Here is a 24,063-nt window from a genome sequence, read left to right on the forward strand (position 1 = left end):
TCTTTTCTCAACTGCTGATGCATCCGGGAAGTCTGCCTAAAACTTCGGGATGAATTATCTATTTACGGGGGGATACTGTGATAACCCTCACTTTTCCTTCCAGAAATGACTATTATACCCTTAGGGTTTCACTTGAGTGTTCTGAGTATTTGATTTAGGGTTGTTATCTGTGTAATTAATAAAGTGACATAATTAATACTCGTATTTAATAAACTAAACCCTAACCCTAAACATTAAATTAATATTATAAAACCCTAACCTTAATGTGTATTATTATTATTATTATTATAATAAATTATAAATGTATAAGTATTTATTATATATACAATTAGTACGTATAAATAATAAACAAGTATATAAATGTATAAATAAATTATAAAAGTTTTGTGTTGTTTAATTTAATAAAAATTATTTTTATAAAATATTAAAGACATATATTTTTATAATTAATAAATCGGCTAATAATAATATTAAAAAATATGTATAAATTAAGTTTAATTATTCTAGAAAGTTCTAAATTAATTTTGTAAAAAAAATAATAAATATATATATATATAAGTGGACAGCCAAAATAAAAAATAATAATAATAAATAAATTGTATTTATATTTGGAAATAAAGTGGTATTTTTCTTGCTCACCAAGTTTTAAAATCCTATAAATACCCCCTTTAAGCCTCATTATTTTTCATTCACAACTTTTGGAGCTCTCAAAACCCTAAATAATTTTGTGAGTATTCTCTTTTCTTCTTTTATATTTTTTCGATTTTTTTTATTCTTTTCTATTTATTTTTCGGCCGATACTTATAATAACTATAATAATATAATATGAATTAAATAAAATATATATAAATTATAATAATTACTGTTATGATTTATATAGTTGATACAAAATATAATATGAATTTATAAATGGTTTTTATAATTTTTAACTAATTAAAAACAGAAACTGTTTATGTTTATATGTTCGGTATATGTATATATGTACAAAAATAGAAAAAAATAGCTATAAACTATTAAAATTCATAAAAACAATTTTACCAGGTTCTACTAATGTTGTAAAGATAATATAAGTCGAAAACTTTATTCTTATGATGTATTATGTATTTATTTGCTATTTTCAATGGTACCGATACATAATTATGTCCGAAAATAGAATTTAATTAATCTAAAAGTTATAAATTAGTAACAATAATTTTTACAGGTTATAATAAACTTATAATAATTTTTCAAATCGAAAAATTAATTTATATAACATGTTATCTAATTTTTCTATATTTATTGTATTATCGATCGCTATATACATATAAAAAGAGATAGAAATTATTTAAAATATCAAAATCAGTAATAATTAATTTAAAACTGTTTAGAACAGTGTTATGACTTATAAAAATAATTTTTTTAATTTTTAGAATATTATTTATAATTAAATACGAATTTCCTAGTAATTACTCTTGTAAAAGGGATAAAATTCGTAATAAAAATATAAATTATATATAAAAATATATGTAAAATTTTTATATGTTTGATAAACTTGTAGGAAGCTGTAAAAATTATTAAATTATATTTTTGAGTCGAATGTGTATTTATTCCATAATTAAGTTTGTATTAGATGTAAACTTAGATAAATAAGGAAATAAATATATAGATAAATATTAAATAAGATAAAATATTATCTAAAGTTTTTATATGATTATCTTACCTATTTTAATCAATAGATAAATAAGGAATATTGTTTTAATATAATTTAGATATTTACTTAATTTAAAAGTAATTAGAGATAATAAGATAATTATGGATTATAAATAAATAAATAGATAAATAAATATAGTAATTATATTTAACTATTAATGGAATACTTTGGTTATAATATACTAATTAAAAGTTTATAATACTAACTATAGTAATACATTATTAATAAGTAATTATAGGATAATTATTAATACTTTTATTATAAGTATGAATTAAATAAATATTAGGTCATTAATAAATATAATATAATAACCTAGATTATGACTTACACTTAATGTGAAGGTTATAATTAAAGATAGCGTACAAAGACTACAAACATCACCGCTACTTATGGCCTAGGGTGATCCTTGTTACCATTATGGGACGCTTGTGGATCTCGAATGCCAAGACTTAGATTCTGGTCAAGAGATTCTGGGCCGCTCGGTAACAATAGATCATTCGAGTAACTTGCATGATAGCAACGAAGTTTGGGCGAGATTGTACAACATCTTTGTTAAGAATTATAACCCGAACTTCTTAAACTAGAAGCTTACTATAAGTGGAAGCTTTCCATAAATAGTAGGTTTCCAAAAATAGAAACTTTTGAGAAATAGAAACTTTTCTCGAAAACCGTCACTGTTAATATAGTTTACTATATTAATAAACAAACTTTGTGTCTATTAGACATTAACTAATTAAAGGTTATAACTCTAGGTTGAGATCTCCGGTTACATACTCCGTTCATACTTCTTGCGTCGAATATCTTACTTGCTACTAAGGTGAACTTCATAGCCCCTCTTTTTACTATTTATTAATTGTTTTACAACTTTTGGGGTGAGACACATGCTTGCTTTTAAATGATTTACAATTTAGACACAAGTGCCTAAACTATTTGATATGCAATTTCGTGAGACTTTTATTAAACATGTATTTATTTTTACATGCAAATCCCCGCCATAATATCGTTAATTGCTGGAATTGGAATTTTGCAAGCTTAATTATTGTGATTAGGCCTATTGAGAGTGACGTCTTTACCCATTGGCGTAATCGTCAAGGGGGTACATAATAATGATTGCCGACACCCGTACAGTGTCAGGGGTTAATGTTTAGTTCGATATTATAACTCATGACATATTGAATATTTTGATATTTTGAATTAAATCTTGTGGTCTAAAACTTATTATGATTATTAAACCTATGTTGTTCACTCAACCATTTTGGTTGACACTTTAAGCATGTTTTGTCTCAGGTACTTAGATATTTTGCTTCCGCTGTAGAACTTTGTTGTTACTTAGAAGTCAAGCCAAGCACTGGGACCAGAGTTAACATCCGAGTCAATGGTGATTTTGGCGGGGTGTTAAATAAGGGGTTAGAAATTAGGGTTTAGAAATTAGGGGGTTAAAAATTAAGGTTTAGCTATTAGGGTTTAGAAATTAGGGTTTTGCGTTTAGAAATTAGGGTTTAAGGCTTAAAAATTAGGGTTTAGATTGAATATTTTAACACGAACGGTTTAGAGTTTAGGGTTTAGGGTTTAGAGTTTAGTGTTTTGGGTTTAGTATCTTAAAACCTAAAGTCTAAATCGGGCTAAATTTCGAAAAAAACACTTCACACAAGATGAAAACAAAACGATGCAAATAAACTCATAATCAAAACATTCAATGCATTGAATGTTTTCATTTTTTTCTTCGAGCATTTTACCGCCAAAATAATAACATTATCACAAAGTGTCTTTTTTAAAGGTTCATATTTTCAACTAAAATTGATGCCTGAAAAAAAATTCGAAAAAAAAAAAAATTTACTTTCCCTCAAAAAAGTGTTTCCCTTAAAAAAAAAAAAATTTCAGGCATCAGGCATCAATTTTAGGTGAAAATATGAACATTTAAAAAAGACACTGTGATGAATGTTATTATTTTGGCGGTAAAACGCTCGAAGAAAAAAAATGAAAACATTCAATGCATTGAATGTTTTGATTCTGTATTTACTTGCATCGTTTTGTTTTCATCTTGTGTGAAGTATTTTTTTCGAAATTTAGTCCAATTTAGAGTTTAGAGTTTAGTGTTTTGGGTTTAGTCCCTAAACCCAAAACACTAAACCTTTAACCCTAAACTCTAAACCGTTCGTGTTAAAATAATCAATCTAAACTCTAATTTCTAAACCCTAAACCCTAATTTCTGAACCCAAAACCCTAATTTCTAAACCCTAATTTTTAACCCCCTAATTTCTAAACCCTAATTTCTAACCCCTTAAAAAAAAACTCAAAATCAAAACATTCAATGCGTTGAATGTTTTCATTTTTTTCTTCAAGCGTTTTTCATTCATCACAAAGTGTCTTTTTTAAATGTTTATATTTTCATGTGATATTGATTGAAAAAAAAATCAAAAAAAGGAAAAAAATTACTTCCCCCCACTTCCTCCCAAAAAAGTGCTTCCCTCTTGATTAAATCTATATATATATATATATATATATATATATATATATATATATATATAGTGGTAGGATCAAGAGGGAAGTAACCATTCGGGGGGAAGCGGGGGGAAGCAAAAACTTTTTTTTTTTTCGTTTTTTGAAAAAACTTTGTTCACGAACATTATAGATGAGATGAAAATATGAACATTTAGTAGAGACACTTTGTGATAAATATTTTTATTTTGGCAGGAAAACGCTATAAGAAGTAATATATAACAATTATCGTGTTTTTCGAGCGTATTTTGAAATTTTAGCTATTAGGGTTTAGATATTAGGGTTTAGATATTAGGGTTTATAGGGTTTAGATATTAGGGTTTAGAAATTTAGGGTTTAGGGTTTAGATTTAGGGTTTAGATTTAGGATTTAGATTTAGGATTTAGATTGAGTTTTTAATACGAACGATCCATAAATCCAAAACACCAAACCCTAAACCCTAAACCCTAAACTCTAAATCGGGCTAAATTTTACTTCACAAAACATGAAAAAAAAACGTTCATATTCTTCACGAACAATATTATCTTGAATGTTATTTTTGTCGATCGTTTTTCCGCCTAAATAATAACATTCATCACGAAGTGTCTCTTCTAAATGTTCATATTTTCGTGTGATTTTGATGCCGAGAAAAAAAAATTCAAATAAAACGAAAAAAAAAAAATTTTGCTTCCCCCCGCTTCCCCCCGATTGGTTACTTCCCCATTGATCCTGCCCCTATATATATATATATATATATATATATATATATATATATATATATATATATATATATATATATATATATATATATATATATATATATATATATATATATCGGGTTTTGTTACTCAATTGCATCTGATTTAAAAAAATATTGAAGCTTTAATACCGTCTTTTTGGTTTAAAAAAAAAAGTTTCAAATAAATGGTATCGAAAAAAGAGGTTCCTTTTGTTTGGAATGAAGCTGGTTTTGCAGCAAAAAGAGGTTTCTTATATTTATGAAAGAAACCGGTTTAATGTAAAAATAGAGGTTTCTTTGCTTTACAAAGGAACCGGTTTTTGAACCTCCACCTAAAGGAACCTCTTGTAAAACCGATTCTTAAGGGTAAAAAAGAGGTTCATTTGCTTATTTTTTGTAGTAGTGTCATCTACATAATGAACTTGCAGATCCATTACACTTTAATAATATATATTTCATTTTTCATTTATTTTTTGCAGAGCAAGAGTTTCATCTGCTGAAACTTCAACACCAGTTCAATTGTACAGGCCTCCATCTGTTCCTTCATCTATTCAACCTCAGAATCTCTCGAAAATGCTCCATCTGGTAACGTTTATGGCGATGCAACATCAAATCTAGTTGCAGGAAACTATCTTGAAGGTGCAATTCAATAGATTCTTGATATGGGTGGTGGTACTTGGGATAGGGATACAGTTGTTCGTGCTCTTCATGTTGCTTTCAATTATCCAGAAAGAATTTTTGATTGTATAATAAGTTTCATTTAAAAAAATTAAGAATAGAAACCGAGTTTTGTTTAAAAAAAAAAAAACAGGTTACTATGGTCAAGATTTTTTAAATTAAGAACCGGTTTTCAAAGTCAAGTTTAAAGACTGGTTTTAAAACCGATCTCAACTTTATAAACCCCTACATATAGAGACCAATTTTAAAATCGGTTCCGAAAGCCTTAAAAACCGGTCTCAAATCTCCTTTATTGTAATAGTGTTAACACTCTTACGTATGATTATATTTTTGATTGTACACGCCAATAAGTGTGAACATTTTTCCTTACAATTTTATATGTGATACTAAGATAATATATCTAGTTCATAAATGTAATACAATTACACACATTTATAAGTATGTAAAACTTAATAAAAAAAGTTCACACTTTTAAAAAGCATGTAAAATCATGTGTGACGAAATGAAAAATCTGTTGTAGTGAACTCTATTACAAAAGAGTTCCATCATTAGAAATTTGCAATTCAACCGATTCTTGATATAGGTGGTGGTACTTGAGATAGGGATACAGTTGTTCGTGCTCTTCGTGCTACTTTCAATTATCCAGAAAGAATTTTGATTGTATAACAAATTTTGTTTTAATTTTTTTTAAGAATAGAAATCGGGTTTTATTAAAAACAGGTTTCTATTGTCAAGATTTTTTAAATTAAAAACCGGTTTTAAAAGTCAAGTTTATAGACCGGTTTTAAAACCGGTCTCAACTATATAAACCCCTATATATAGAGAAAGCCTTAAAAACCGGTTCCGAAAGCCTTAAAAATTGGTCTCGAATCTCCTTTTTTGTAGTAGTGTTAACACTCTTACGTATGATTATATTTATGATTGTACATGTCAATAAGTGTGAACTTTTTTCCTTACAATTCTATATGTGATACTATGATAATATTTCTAGTTTATAAATGTAATACACAATTACACACATTTATAACTGTGTAGAACTTAATAAAAAAGTTCACACTTTTAAAAAAATATGTAAAAACATGTGTGACAAAATGAAAAATTTGTTGTAGTGAACTCTATTACAAAAGAGTTCCATCATTAGAAAATTACTTCAACATATATACAAATTGAATTATTTCAACATAATGACATAATGGAACCATTATATTCATCCAGAGTGCAATCATAGCGAGACACCACCCTGACGTAATGGTACATGCAACTTTATTTGAATAAGTCTAATGTTTTGATTGTGTGCAAGATTAATTGAATGATATGATAATTTGACTAGTTTGGGGCTAATATATAAACAAAAAAAGTACTATGATCGAAGTACTATGATCGAATTATAGTAGAACTCGATAAATTAATACTCGATTATTTAATAAACTATTTAAGATAATATTTTTTGTCGGTTCCGACTTGGAGATAGGTGCTAAATTAATAATTCGCTAAAATTATAAGATAATACAATTTTGATAATTTTTTGAGACCCCATATAAAATATAAATTAATAATTCCTTGTACAGTATATAGCATATTACAGTACATGAATAATTTATGAAGGTTTCTTGAAAAATGACTCAATTGTCTTTTGTTTTTTGTTGAAATCAATTTCCCCTTGAATCTCGTCTCTAATGTTCCTTAGCATGGTAATAACTTCTGGTGTTGTTTTCTCATAGCTCAACAATAAATTATTCAATGTGATTGCCACTTTAATAGCTTCGTTTCGTGAAGGGGGCTTCATTGTAGAACTTTCATCATCTTCTTCATCGATATCATCTTTATTAATTCCAATAACGCTTTCAATAATTTCTTCATTAGTCAACAACTGTGCAACTACATTTTCTTCTGGGTGAGTCAGAACATCTTCGACATCCATTGCATTGCGATAACTCAACTCTTTGATCAAATTCTGGAGTTCTTAAGTGCTTTCACCACCTTCATCTGAGTTCTCAAAAGTCATGTTATCTGTTGATCGAAATTTACAATGACGAAAGCAGTTCGCAATTGTATTTGCACGAACATCCATAGTCCATGCTGAAATTGCAAGATTCATTGCATATAATACATTTATTTTTGCTGGATTTGGAACCCCTAATTCATAACCCTCCAAAAGGCTTCTATAAAATCGACGACGATAATGCATCTTAAAAGCTCGTATGATCCCCGCGTCACAAGGTTGAATGTTTGAAGTTGTGTTTGGTGGCAAAAAAAAAATATTTCAAAATTTCGTAATCCTTCATTGTTGTTTTTTACACACCTTTAAGATGGGAAGCCATGTTGTGTGTATGATTTGTTTGTGTTAACCTATTTTGATCTTGTATTTATATAGAAAATATTTTTAATGTCCATAAAGTGATGCATTGAACACAAGAAATATAATAAGGTAGGAGATCGAAGGTTTCTTTCAAATTGGGCCATCCATTTGATATATATGCGTTGTATACAATAATTAAGTGGAAGGTTGAAAGATGTTTATAAATTAAGTATTCTACTATAAATTAATAAAATATTAATTAATATATAAATTAATAATTATTAATTTATCGATTAATTAATAACTCTTTTAATTAATAAATTTTGGTGGTCCTAAGTGTATTATTTTATAGAATTTCTATTGTAATTCGTAAAATAGTAGTCTTGCATATAGGGTTGATCGTTTAGATCGAAAGTTGTTGAATCGCGCACTAAGTTATTCAACACACTATATAATGTATCGATGAAAAGATGGCTTTGGATAAATAACGGTAGGTAACGATCAAGGATGTATTACTTGGGTTGATGAAAATTACGAGAAAAATAAGTTTATACTTCAATATGAGTAAACAAATATTTAACCACAATTTAAAAATCAGAGTACCAAATATCTAAATAGTCAACTAGATCAAAAACTAAACACCAAAACACTCACAATAATGTTCGTGGGACTGAATGCTTACTAAAGCAAGAATGATCGACAAAATGATGATCAAACCACACAAAACTCACGAGCACAAAATTAGGGTTTGACAGAAAACAATTGAGAAATAAACAATGGAATGAATGAGTTGATACCCGAAATCTTAAAACTAATTCTATATATATAAAATGGAAAATAGCCATAATAAGCCCTCTCATAATCAACAAAGATAACAACACCCCTTAAACAATCAACAGACTGCAAAGCATCCCTTGAACAATCAGCAATTGACTCAAGAAGTCTCTCAAGACTGGAAATAATACAACATGCACCAAATATCTAAAAAACACCACATATAAAATAAAAATTATTGGTTTAAGATCCAACATTAACATACAAATGTTAATCTATGTTTTGATGACGACAATAATCATAAGCAATGACAAGTAACGTTAAAGTAAAAACGCAAGTTCATAAACTTACTTTATCTATTGCAAACGACCATACATACATCATATAAATCTAAATATATCGTCTGAACAAAGATCATGTACGCGGTCAACATCACGGTTAAACTGCATGTCGACCATTCATGCTCTATATTCACATTCCTAAGTTTAAACAGATTAAGGAATGTAACATCCCAAAAAATAGACCGTTTTTTCCATATTCCCTTTTCGTGACTTTTTTTCGTTTTCCCAAAAACAACATTTATGTTTTCAACTCGGGAAAATGTCGTTTCTCCATCCAATGACGATCTTGCGCTTCCATTCTCAATGTTACCATCATACAAGTCTTTCTTTCTATAATATGAATGATGTCTTTCAAGATATTTTTGATATCCCGTAAACACCTTTTTCCGAGATTTTTTTTAACCATCTTGACGATGTGTCATCTGCACAAAGAGGACACGCCTTAGCCGTTTTGGTACTGTATCCTGATAAATTCTCATACGCTGGAAAATCGCTTATGGTACAGAAAATCATGGATGCAAGTTGAAAGTCTCATTCTTATACGCATCATATACGGATACACCAGGATTCCATAATGTTGGCAAGTCGTCAATTAACGGGTTTAAATTGTAACAACCCAACCAGTTATCCAACTGAATACGCGAATTTTTTTTTTTACACAGTGTAGTGCGCGGCGCGCACAAGGCCTGGCAGCCCGCTGTCCAAAATGTCCAATTTTCGTTTAAAGATCTCTCACTTCCCGACACTTTTAGACGAAACGCTTTTCACAACACATTATAATAGTTAAAACTAACACGTTTCAATAATAAAACAAGTTTTACGAAACTGGGCCCACATATGCCGAAATACGAGTTTTGTACAAAAATGCAAGTTTAGACCACATTAGTTAAATACCAAACGACACTTTGAGCATGGTGTTTGGGGGTTAAACTACCCAAATCTTGGTCAAACTTCAAAAGCTAAACGTCCCAAAAAGCGTCTCCTATCAACACAAAGCGAGATCACTAGTCCAAACGAATACCCTTTCCCTTGTCCACGCCGGAGCCTATAAAAAGTTAACAACGAGAGGGTAAGCAAAACGCTTAGTGAATGCAATAATTATACACATACATATATAATATACCTACTTGCAAACACTTACTCATATACCGCATATACACTAGTAACGTAATTAGCATACCATCTCAAATACAAAGCTAATAACTTCCAATACCGCAACTAGCATAATCAATAGAATATAATCGAAACAATACAATATGCTACACTACAACACATAACCATGGTTAACCAATCGTACAAGGGATGATACTCAAATTTTCCATCTGTGTTCATAACAACCATTAGAGTACTTAACACGTCGTACACTAATCTCACGAGTGGCATCTTAACACGTCAATGCTTCACCCCGGGTGACGTCTTAACACATCGACACTTCACCCGTGATAGTTCTTGGAGTGGCATCTTAACACTTTGATACTTCACTCCGAGTGGTGTCTTAACACGTCGACACTTCACTCTTCATATGGCTTGGGGTTGTGACGACCCGGAAATTTTCGACCAAATTTAAACTTAATCTTTATATGTTTCCGACACGATAAGAAAAGTCTGTAATGTTGAGCCTCGAAAAACTTTGGAACAGTTACTTGAATGCATTTGACCTTTGACTAATCCTGACGATTCATGAACAATTGATTGAAAATAAATGTATATATGAGGCTTCGAGTTTATTTAGTAAACGATAGTTACACTTGTTTATTATTTCGATTGATATTAAACAAGTAAACTTTACGAGATTTAATATTTCTAGCTAATACTGTGCCTGATTGAAATTTGAGTTTGCTGTGTTTGATTGATTTACTATTTGTTTTGTTTTCTTCTTATCACCATCTTATTATATTCAATAAACCCCACCCCCACTAATACATGTTGTAATAATATTAACATATAGTTAGATAGCAAACGACAAGCGTGTCTACTTTCTGTTACATTTCAATTCATCATATGCTTATAGAATTAATATGTTATTAATAATATTATTATTATGTTATATATTTCTATTGAACGAATCAATACTTAATACTATAGAATATAGTATTTACATCCGTGACTTGATTTATGAATTGAGAATATTACTGTTACTAGTGCATGATTAATTAGCTTAATATACTATCAACTTTGGCTATATTATGTGATTAAATATACATATAGTTGCTATCAACATCCACTTGTGCAATCATTTTTCATCCGTGAGTAATTGGGATTGTTAGTGTGATTATACTATTTTTGTTTTCAATCAATCAAAACTCTATGTATGTATATATATATATATATATATATATATATATATATATATATATATATATATATATATATATATATATATATATATATATATATATATATTACATATAACATTAATATATAAAAACACATATTTAAACTAACACAAAATACAACTTACACAAGTGTGCTATTAAAACCCATATCTGGACATCTCTATTGTTGCTAACCAGTTCGATTTCTATTGAACCAAGATCAAAGACAATCACCTATTTGATTGTGCTAATGTTTGAAACCACCACAATCAAAACATCAATCATCCATGCTGCTGCTGCTAAACGTTCCCTGTATCGGTCACCTACACAAACCCATCAAACCCTTTGTTACACCTGCTGTTCGAATGCAATGAATATTACAGCTTTCGCTGTCTGATTTACTTTAACCTGTTACAAATCACCACCAATAACAACCATAACCATCACCATTAAACTGATGTGTTGCGGCTATGTTTACTTTTCCATTTCACTGCAAACAACCACCATGACTATTCTGTTCAGGCTGCTGTTATGTTTCATATATATTTTTTTTTGATTGCACAGCCTTAAAAACCAAACGAAGAAGATGCAACTGTAGCTACCATTTCACTTGTTCTCCTGTTCAAAACGCACACCCAACACAGCCATTAAATTACAGCTAACTACTGCTGCAACTGTTGTGTTTGCCACTCTCTTTTCCCTCTCATATTTCTGTCTTCTTCTTGCTTGAGCAGTACCCAAAAGCACCACCAAACTGTCACCTCTCGAGTCTTAAGTTCCTGCTATTACGTTCCTATAACTGCTTCAGCTCGTTGCTATTTCTGTCTTGGAGAGCTGCTACTAATTGAAATCCACCTGTTATTGTTGATTAAACGAAAAAGAATGATGACGTTACAATAATTGATAAACGAAGAAGCTGTGATAAGTAGCGTAACGAGGATGATTAACTGAAGCTAGACTATTCCGATTACACATTGCAAACTACCGCTATTTCCTGTTCTGTTCAAGCAGCTACAAACCCTTAAACCACTGTTCGAATAAATTACATTTGATTTCTACAATTATTAATCAAAATCACAAGAAATTCATCAACTATAATCAACCGTCACTAAACCCTTCAAGGAAACCCTTTATTACAACTCGTTTTCAATTCAGTTGAAATACAGATTATGTATATAAATGGATGATTTATTTAAGAAAATAACAATGAATCTTTTACCTATCTGAACAATTGAGGAATCAATTACCTGATCAATCGATGAAGAATGATAAGATGATGAGCCTGATACAATGAAGATAGATAATAATGAACTGCTATCCGTGTGGAATAATACTCGAACGATGATGATGATTAAACAATAACCTACTGTACATTAGAGAATTTGTTGATTAATTGATCGATTGATGAGGGATGACGATTAGCGATGGTGATGAAGAGAAGATGAGGATGAACAAAAACGTGATAATGAATGATGATGGTAGATACTTTGATCGATGATGATATATTTCCCTCTGTGTCTTTGCTCCTGCTAACTCAGATCTGTTTTGGAACCACCCAACAAAACGCGTAATTTTTTTTAGGTATTATTCTATTCTAATTCTTCTTTTTATTATTATTATTATTATTATTATTATTATTATTATTATTATTATTATTATTATTATTATTATTATTATTATTATTATTATTATTATTATTATTATTATTATTATTATTATTATTGTTATTATTAGTATTAGTAAAATAAATATAATTATTATTAGTATCACTATTATTACTAATATAAAGAATTATGATCATTATTAATTATTATTATTGTTATAACATGATTTTTATTATTATCATTTTAGTTATTATTAAGTAATATCGTTATGAACTAAAAGTAATACTGTTATTAGTACAAAGTATGATTATTATTATTATTACGAATATGATTATTATTATTATTGTTCCTATGAAAATAACACAACTAATATTATTATTATCATTCCTATTAAAATTATCATTTTCAAAAGTATCATTTTTATTATCATTATTATTTTTATCATTATCATTATTATTATTATTATTATTATTATTATTATTATTATTATTATTATTATTATTATTATTAATATCAGTATTATTATCAATATTATTGTTATTATTACAAATAAATGTTATTTTGCAAAATACATTACAAATATATTAATATTTCATATTACTAGATTTTTACTAATAAAACGACATTTAGTAAGCTATATATAAATATATTAATTAATAAATATATATATTCTTATCACATATAAACCTTGAGATAAATTTCTATTTTTTAATATATTATGATAAATGATAAATATCATATTATTAAATTACTCTAATAAGTATTTACTATATTAATAAATGTATTATATAAATAAGTATTAACTACTTAAAGTATATAGGATAAATATAACTTATTTAGTAATACGATATATAAATTATTATTATATAAACTTGTTAGTTGTTATTATATGTTTTAATATATACAAATGATATAGATTCGTGAATCCGAGGCCAACCTTACACTTGTTCAATGATGTTATATGTATTTTTACTACAAAATACAGTATGGTGAGTTTCATTTACCCGTTTTACTCTTTACATTTTTGGGCTGAGAATACATGCAAATGCTTTATTAACAGTTTTACAATATCTATATGCGTGAGTTTCATTAATCCCTTTTTAAATGCTTTTGCAATATATATTTTTGGGACTGAGAATACATGCATTGTTTTTTATAACTGTTTTACGAAATAGACACAAGTAATTGAAACTACATTATATGGTTGAATGTTCGAAATCGAATATGCCCCTTTTAGTCTGGTAATCTAAGAATTAGGGAACAGACACCCTAATTGACGCGAATCCTAAAGATAGATCTATCGGGCCCAACAAGCCCCATCCAAAGTACCGGATGCTTTAGTACTTCGAAATTTATATCATGTCCGAAGGAGGATCCCGGAATGGTGGGGATATTCTTATTATGCATATTGTGAATGTCGGTTACCAGGTGTTCAATCCATATGAATGATTATTTTTGTCTCTATGCATGGGACGTATGTTTATGAGAAATGAAAATATGAAATCTTGTGGTCTATTAGAATGATGGAAACGATTATTTATATTAAACTAATGAACTCACCAACCTTTTGGTTGACACTTTAAAGCATGTTTATTCTCAGGTATGAAAGAAGTCTTTCGCTGTGCAATTGCTCATTTTAAAGATATTACTTGGAGTCATTCATGACATATTTTAAAAGACGTTGCATTCGAGTCGTTGAGTTCATCAAGATTATTATTAAGTCAATTATGGTTAGATATATTATAAAATGGTATGCATGCCGTCAACTTTCAATGTAATGAAATATTGTCTTTTCAAAAACGAATGCAATGTTTGTAAAATGTATCATATAGAGGTCAAGTACCTCACGATGTAATCAACTGTTGTGAATCGTTTATAATCGATATGGACTTCGTCCGGATAGATTAGGATGGGGTATGACAGTTGGTATCAGAGCGGTGGTCTTAGCGAACCAGGTCTTGCATTAGTGTGTCTAACTGATAGTTGTTAGGATGCATTAATGAGTCTGGACTTCGACCGTGTCTGCATGTCAAAAGTTTTGCTTATCATTTCGTGTCGGAATTCACTTACTTATCATCCTTAAAGTCTAGACACATCTTACTGCCTCTATTGCCTAGATAGTGTATAGACAAAACTCATCTCTTAGCATATCTGCTAATTCATATCTTAGCATATCTGTTACTGTAGACTTTGCCTGACAACTTCCGTAGATTTCTCCGTATCTTATGGGATTTTAGTATTATGTATGCATATGTAAATTATGTATTGCAGGGTACTAATCTACATCCTATAATCTATTTCTTATTGAAAATCCTTCATCTGATCATAGGAGATGAATCCCTCAACTAGATCGAGTCCCTCGGATTCCGACAGCTATTCCGATAGTTATCCCGACAGTTATTCAGAATGGATAGTCATCTAAGCTCTGGAAGCAACGACACCAGAATGAATCAACCAATCATCCATCCCCAATTCATCTGATGGATTCATAGTCGACTTAATCAATGGAGACGCGCAGAAGGCGATCCCATCCACTAACCGAATTCACCTTTTAGCGAAGAACCTGAAGCACTTACCGGTGAACCTGTTCGTAACACCATTTCACCCTCATTTCCCCAATATCTCGCTACGACTATATCATAACTCAGATTCTAAACCTTATGCATCTCGTTCCGACCGACAATCATCCCGGAGTAATCGAAGAAGTCAACGAGCTTCGCGCTTGGGTAGTGGCTTTGGAGAATATGGTGCAAAGATTACAAGCACCAACAGCATAACCAGTACTACCATGATCAACGCCAACAGTACCATTACCACCACTAACAACAACCGCATCGCAAACCTCAACTTCACAATCTGTCACACGAACGTCAACGTCATACGCACCATAGATACCAAGGAGTACCAACAACAATGAAAGATGAAGTATTAATTCATAACTTCATTGAAGAAATATTCTGCGAAGAATATGTGGTTTCTAAAATTTTTAGAGATTATTTATTCTAGCTCAAACCGAAAATAAAATGAGTTTAATATCATATTAACTCATTAAATCCATGATTACATCTGAAGAGAATATATATGTAAGTATATTTTCATAAAAATTGTAATTAAAAATTCTTTTGTACAAACGATTAATGATGAAAATATTTTAACGGGTAGGTAATACCCGAGAAATATTTAGATTTCACATTAATAAGATACACTGTACATTCTTCGAATCTGATTCAACAATCATTTAATATCCTACTTACATCTACCGATATACGAATCCGTTCACCACAGAATAACCATTTTAATTCAAATTCAATTTCATATTTGGATTTTGACTTACCAGAATCCAACAAGTGGCATAATGAAGAAATAATGAACACAATAAAAATTGATTAGAAACAGACTAATTAACAATATGAAATTTTGTTAAGAAACCACGCTAACAAGATCCTAACTAGCTGTTCCTAGCTAACTGATTACATTTTATTTATAGTAGTTTATTTATCGCAATTTAATTATCGCAATTTAATTTATCGTCATTTAATTTCTGTTATTTATTGTACGCACTTTAAATATCGGAACACGTATACAAGGTTTTGACATATCATATCGACGCATCTATATATATTATTTGGAATCACCATAGACACTCTATATGCAGTAATGATCGAGTTCTCTATACATGGTTGAGGTTGATTCTCAAATAATATATATACTTTGAGTTGTGATCGAGTCTGAGACATGTACACGGGTCACGATATTTATTAATAAATTCGAATATTATATAGTAAACTATATGTAAATAATTAGACTGTTAACTATGGACTATCGACTGTGGACTAATAACATTGGATAATTAAAATGAATTAAAATATTGATTATAACATATGAAACTAAACAATTCTTCAAGTTGCCACTTGATTTCATTTTAAACCTCATTTGTATCATGACAATTACAATCTCCGTTCAAACCTTTCACGAATCTTAGGAACACCTAAATCGAGAGGATGAATCAACCGCATTTCATTTACGGAAGGAAAGATTTATGCATATAGATATGCACCTGAAAAACTCTCGGAAACTGAGTAAACATTTAACACATAGCAGTGTTAATCTCTTTAGTGTCATTAATACCCAACATAACTTTGCAATCCCTTTCCAAATTAGCAAATTTTGTCACAGCTCCAACAAGTCAACTTCGACTTTTCACTCGGATTAGCTTATTATAACCCTGATATATAAGTTGCCTTTCGTCATCGATACCGGAAAACCCTTTATATCTCACTACATTAGCAGTAAACTTACCAGCAACATCATTGATCTTTGACTTTATGAAAAGTTATTATATTCATTGAAATCCTATCATCTACTCATCTGCATCTGATAACGAGAATTGCCATACCAAATACCGAGAATCAGCAATCAATATTCTAAAATCTCATAGCATATCTACATCAGCAGTTATATGTAAACATATAACATTTATTTCTTAGAATTATGATCTTCCATTCTGAAATTCTGAAAAGCACTCAGTCTACAAATCAATACTCCAAATTTCGAGGAAGCTGAATGAAGCAGCAGAAACTGTAGGCAACCCTAAACGACCTTAAATCGTCGGAAGTTTGATGATAAAAAATAGTATGTTGGAAAAGTTCAGAAAAGTTTGAAACTGAAAAACTGATTGAGCAAATTATGAAGGAAGCCGTGGACAAATCACAAAGAATAAGTTTGACTTCAAAGAATCTGAATGATTCAGTACCTGCTGAAGTCATTAACGAATACCTTGCTTTTGACTCCAAACTTTTGCAGACAAATTTTTTGCACCATCCTTCGATATTAGAAATTCCAAGATATCATCGTATCGTTCATTATAAATATCCTCCATATTTTCTGAAGATATTTTCATAACTATTCTTATCTGAAATCAATAATCTCTTCGTGCTATCAAGTGTTATATCATATAGAAACTGTTAGTTTCTATATTCTGTAAACTTTGAGCTTAAAATATGAATGTTATTGAAATAATGTTGGGAATTGATGCATGAGTTAGTATAATATAATGACACTTGATCAACGTGATTATATTACAGTAATTCATGCTGAGTTTCTAATGGAATGTGATGATTCACAGTACCATCATCATGTGCCATTTACACGACTCTTACATTCTACCCAATCTCTAAACATATTAAGAACAAATCTTCTTGATAGTTCTATCTTTCTGGATATTCTGGTAATTTGACAAAGCAAGATCGTACCATTACGATTCCCTTCTCAGAACACTAACTATGTTCATTCAGAAACTCATATCTACAAATTCTGGACCATTACATACGATGCTTAATCGCAAGAAGAGGAAACGAAAGAATGAAGTTTCAAAGTGTAAATGGGGGTATAAACCGCAGCAAATAGGAGAGAGAGCATTAACTGTGGATGACAATGATTATGGGGAACAGAAGCATGAACTTCGAAAAATAAGGAAAGATATAAATCTCGACAACAACACATAGTCTACAAACCATGTATATCAATACGTATTGCAACGTAAAGACACGGGAAGATTAATAATACTATAACCCCAAGATAATAGTAGAAGTAAATAAAATCCTCCGGTGGTAGATGAAAGAGAAGAATGACATATATGAAAGTTAAGAGGATATCAAGGACCGGGATGGGATGGAGCATATTAACGAATGCTTTAAAGTATGAATTGAGGAGAAAGAATAGAAGGTGTGAGTTGTGAGGAAACGAAGATGGTGGATTTATAAAAAAAAAAAAAAAAAATTCCGACAGAGAAATCAAGATGGAATATCGCATTAAATCAAAGAAGATCCTAATTTCCTTAATCGCCGAAGAACCAAATCTTATTACGAAGATTTTCTTTAAATCCCTTGAATTCCGAAATTCAACAGTGACTACGTCAAAAGTTAAATCTCTGTCTTTTGTGATAGCTTCACTAATACTCTTTGAATGATTGAATCATTTTATCCATATTACTCAATGATGATAAAACTCTATTTATCAACTCATATTTTTCATGAAAACATTTTTATTGTTAACCATGACGACCACACTCAAATTTCGGGACGAAATTTCTTTAACGGGTAGGTACTGTGACAACCCGAAAATTTTCGACCAAATTTAAAGTTAATCTTTATATGTTTCCGACACGATAAGCAAAGTCTGTAATGTTGAGCCTCGAAAAACTTTGGAACAGTTACATGAATGCATTTGACCTTTGACTAATCCCGACGATTCATGAACAATTGATTGAAAATAAATGTATATATGAGGCTTCGAGTTTATTTAGTAAATGATAGTTACACTCGTTTATTATTTCGATTGATATTAAACAAGTAAACTTTACGAGATTTAATATTTCTAGCTAATACTGTGCCTGATTGAAATTTGAGTTTACTGTTTTTGATTGATTTACTATTTGTTTTGTTTTCTTCTTATCACCATCTTATTATATTCAATAAACCCCACCCCCACTAATACATGTTGTAATAATATTAACATATAGTTAGATAGCAAACGACAAGCGTGTCTACTTTCTGTTACATTTCAATTCATCATATGCTTATAGAATTAATATGTTATTATTATTATTATGTTATATATTTCTATTGAACGAATCAATACTTAATACTATAGAATATAGTATTTACATCCGTGACTTGATTTATGAATTGAGAATATTACTGTTACTAGTGCATGATTAATTAGCTTAATATACTATCAACTTTGGCTATATTATGTGATTAAATATACATATAGTTGCTATCAACATCCACTTGTGCAATCATTTTTCATTCGTGAGTAATTGGGATTGTTAGTGTGATTATACTATTTTTGTTTTCAATCAATCAAAACTCTATGTATATATATATATATATATATATATATATTACATATAACATTAATATATAAAAACACATATTTAAACTAACACAAAATACAACTTACACAAGTGTGCTATTAAAACCCATATCTGGACATCTCTATTGTTGCTAACCAGTTCGATTTCTATTGAACCAAGATCAAAGACAATCACCTATTTGATTGTGCTAATGTTTGAAACCACCACAATCAAAACATCAATCATCCATGCTGCTGCTGCTAAACGTTCCCTGTATCGGTCACCTACACAAACCCATCAAACCCTTTGTTACACCTGCTGTTCGAATGCAATGAATATTACAGCTTTCGCTGTCTGATTTACTTTAACCTGTTACAAATCACCACCAATAACAACCATAACCATCACCATTAAACTGATGTGTTGCGGCTATGTTTACTTTTCCATTTCACTGCAAACAACCACCATGACTATTCTGTTCAGGCTGCTGTTATGTTTCATATATATTTTTTTTGATTGCACAGCCTTAAAAACCAAACGAAGAAGATGCAACTGTAGCTACCATTTCACTTGTTCTCCTGTTCAAAACGCACACCCAACACAGCCATTAAATTACAGCTAACTACTGCTGCAACTGTTGTGTTTGCCACTCTCTTTTCCCTCTCATATTTCTGTCTTCTTCTTGCTCGAGCAGTACCCAAAAGCACCACCAAACTGTCACCTCTCGAGTCTTAAGTTCCTGCTATTACGTTCCTATAACTGCTTCAGCTCGTTGCTATTTCTGTCTTGGAGAGCTGCTACTAATTGAAATCCACCTGTTATTGTTGATTAAACGAAAAAGAATGATGACGTTACAATAATTGATAAACGAAGAAGCTGTGATAAGTAGCGTAACGAGGATGATTAACTGAAGCTAGACTATTCCGATTACACATTGCAAACTACCGCTATTTCCTGTTCTGTTCAAGCAGCTACAAACCCTTAAACCACTGTTCGAATAAATTACATTTGATTTCTACAATTATTAATCAAAATCACAAGAAATTCATCACTATAATCAACCGTCACTAAACCCTTCAAGGAAACCCTTTATTACAACTCGTTTTCAATTCAGTTGAAATACAGATTATGTATATAAATGGATGATTTATTTAAGAAAATAACAATGAATCTTTTACCTATGTGAACAATTGAGGAATCAATTACCTGATCAATCGATGAAGAATGATAAGATGATGAGCCTGATACAATGAAGATAGATAATAATGAACTGCTATCTGTGTGGAATAATACTCGAACGATGATGATGATTAAACAATAACCTACTGTACATTAGAGAATTTGTTGATTAATTGATCGATTGATGAGGGATGACGATTAGCGATGGTGATGAAGAGAAGATGAGGATGAACAAAAACGTGATAATGAATGATGATGGTAGATACTTTGATCGATGATGATATATTTCCCTCTGTGTCTTTGCTCCTGCTAACTCAGATCTGTTTTGGAACCACCCAACAAAACGCGTAATTTTTTTTAGGTATTATTCTATTCTAATTCTTCTTTTTATTATTATTATTATTATTATTATTATTATTATTATTATTATTATTATTATTATTATTATTATTATTATTATTATTATTATTATTATTATTATTGTTATTATTAGTATTAGTAAAATAAATATAATTATTATTAGTATCACTATTATTACTAATATAAAGAATTATGATCATTATTAATTATTATTATTGTTATAACATGATTTTTATTATTATAATTTTAGTTATTATTAAGTAATATCGTTATGAACTAAAAGTAATACTGTTATTAGTACAAAGTATGATTATTATTATTATTACGAATATGATTATTATTATTATTGTTCCTATGAAAATAACACAACTAATATTATTATTATCATTCCTATTAAAATTATCATTTTCAAAAGTATCATTTTTATTATCATTATTATTTTTATCATTATTATTATTATTATTATTATTATTATTATTATTATTATTATTATTAATATCAGTATTATTATCAATATTATTGTTATTATTACAAATAAATGTTATTTTGCAAAATACATTACAAATATATTAATATTTCATATTACTAGATTTTTACTAATAAAACGACATTTAGTAAGCTATATATAAATATATTAATTAATAAATATATATATTCTTATCACATATAAACCTTGAGATAAATTTCTATTTTTTAATATATTATGATAAATGATAAATATCATATTATTAAATTACTCTAATAAGTATTTACTATATTAATAAATGTATTATATAAATAAGTATTAACTACTTAAAGTATATAGGATAAATATAACTTATTTAGTAATACGATATATAAATTATTATTATATAAACTTGTTAGTTGTTATTATATGTTTTAATATATACAAATGATATAGATTCGTGAATCCGAGGCCAACCTTACACTTGTTCAATGATGTTATATGTATTTTTACTACAAAATACAGTATGGTGAGTTTCATTTACCCGTTTTATCTTTACATTTTTGGGCTGAGAATACATGCAAATGCTTTATTAACTGTTTTACAATATCTATATGCGTGAGTTTCATTAATCCCTTTTTAAATGCTTTTGCAATATATATTTTTGGGACTGAGAATACATGCATTGTTTTTTATAACTGTTTTACGAAATAGACACAAGTAATTGAAACTACATTATATGGTTGAATGTTCGAAATCGAATATGCCCCTTTTAGTCTGGTAATCTAAGAATTAGGGAACAGACACCCTAATTGACGCGAATCCTAAAGATAGATCTATCGGGCCCAACAAGCCCCATCCAAAGTACCGGATGCTTTAGTACTTCGAAATTTATATCATGTCCGAAGGAGGATCCCGGAATGATGGGGATATTCTTATTATGCATATTGTGAATGTCGGTTACCAGGTGTTCAATCCATATGAATGATTATTTTTGTCTCTATGCATGGGACGTATGTTTATGAGAAATGAAAATATGAAATCTTGTGGTCTATTAGAATGATGGAAACGATTATTTATATTAAACTAATGAACTCACCAACCTTTTGGTTGACACTTTAAAGCATGTTTATTCTCAGGTATGAAAGAAGTCTTTCGCTGTGCAATTGCTCATTTTAAAGATATTACTTGGAGTCATTCATGACATATTTTAAAAGACGTTGCATTCGAGTCGTTGAGTTCATCAAGATTATTATTAAGTCAATTATGGTTAGATATATTATAAAATGGTATGCATGCCGTCAACTTTCAATGTAATGAAAGATTGTCTTTTCAAAAACGAACGCAATGTTTGTAAAATATATCATATAGAGGTCAAGTACCTCGCGATGTAATCAACTGTTGTGAATCGTTTATAATCGATATGGACTTCGTCCGGATAGATTAGGACGGGGTATGACAGGGGTGGCATCTTAACACATCGATACTTCACCCCGGATGGCGTCTTAACACGTCAACACTTCATCCGTTACTTTCTTGGAGTGGAATCTTATCACATTGATACTTCACTCCTCATATTACTTTGAGTGGTGTCTTAACACATCGACACTTCACTCGTCACATGAGATGTGGTGTCTTAGCACATCGACACTACACATCTCACGCTACAACAAATAAATACATTATATACCTATGCATATAATTATTCCACTCACCTTAACGATTCAGTGACGGTTTTATGCTTTCGAAAGCTTCAAAGCAAAGTACCTAATACAATAAGTACTCAATCAACACACAAACTAGTTAGACTAAACACCAACAATTCACTCATGTGCATTTAATGACTTAAATGCATTAAATGCCCCATTTACACCAAAACCGTCCATTTAAGGTCAAGACCATCGTAAATCACTAAAAGCTAGTGATTAAGGTCCAACAACACTAACTAATACAAAATTGGGGTATTTCATACCCATCTTTCTCAACTAGGTCAATCATTAACCATTTAACCATTTTAAAGCCAACACACCCATTTTGGGTCATCCACTAACCCAAATAACACTCATTCATTTAATATCTAGGTGTGCTAGTAAAACTTACCAATTAAGACTCAATAACCTCAATTATTACTTTGAAACCCTAGGTTAGTTACTATTGAGTCTACATGAGTCCATCTTACCCAAGAACACCCAAAATCACCAAATATGAGTTTTATGTTCACCATTTACCCAAACCCTAACCCTTATATAAATCAAAGTAAGGAAATCAAGGTTAGAACATACCACGGTACCACCACAACCAAAAC

At 29.7% G+C, this 24,063-nt stretch overlaps 1 protein-coding gene across 1 annotated transcript; it reads right to left on the reverse strand.

The window, feature by feature from the left end:
- Positions 1-7,182: 7,182 nt before the first annotated feature.
- LOC139875323 (uncharacterized) lies at positions 7,183-7,506 on the reverse strand. The gene has a single exon (XM_071862665.1). It carries the CDS (start codon positions 7,504-7,506, stop codon positions 7,183-7,185), a length of 324 nt encoding a protein of 107 aa, XP_071718766.1.
- Between the last annotated feature and the right edge of the window lie 16,557 nt (positions 7,507-24,063).

The sequence above is a fragment of the Rutidosis leptorrhynchoides genome, chromosome 11 (genome assembly GCF_046630445.1).
Source record: "Rutidosis leptorrhynchoides isolate AG116_Rl617_1_P2 chromosome 11, CSIRO_AGI_Rlap_v1, whole genome shotgun sequence".
Taxonomy (NCBI): domain Eukaryota; kingdom Viridiplantae; phylum Streptophyta; class Magnoliopsida; order Asterales; family Asteraceae; genus Rutidosis; species Rutidosis leptorrhynchoides.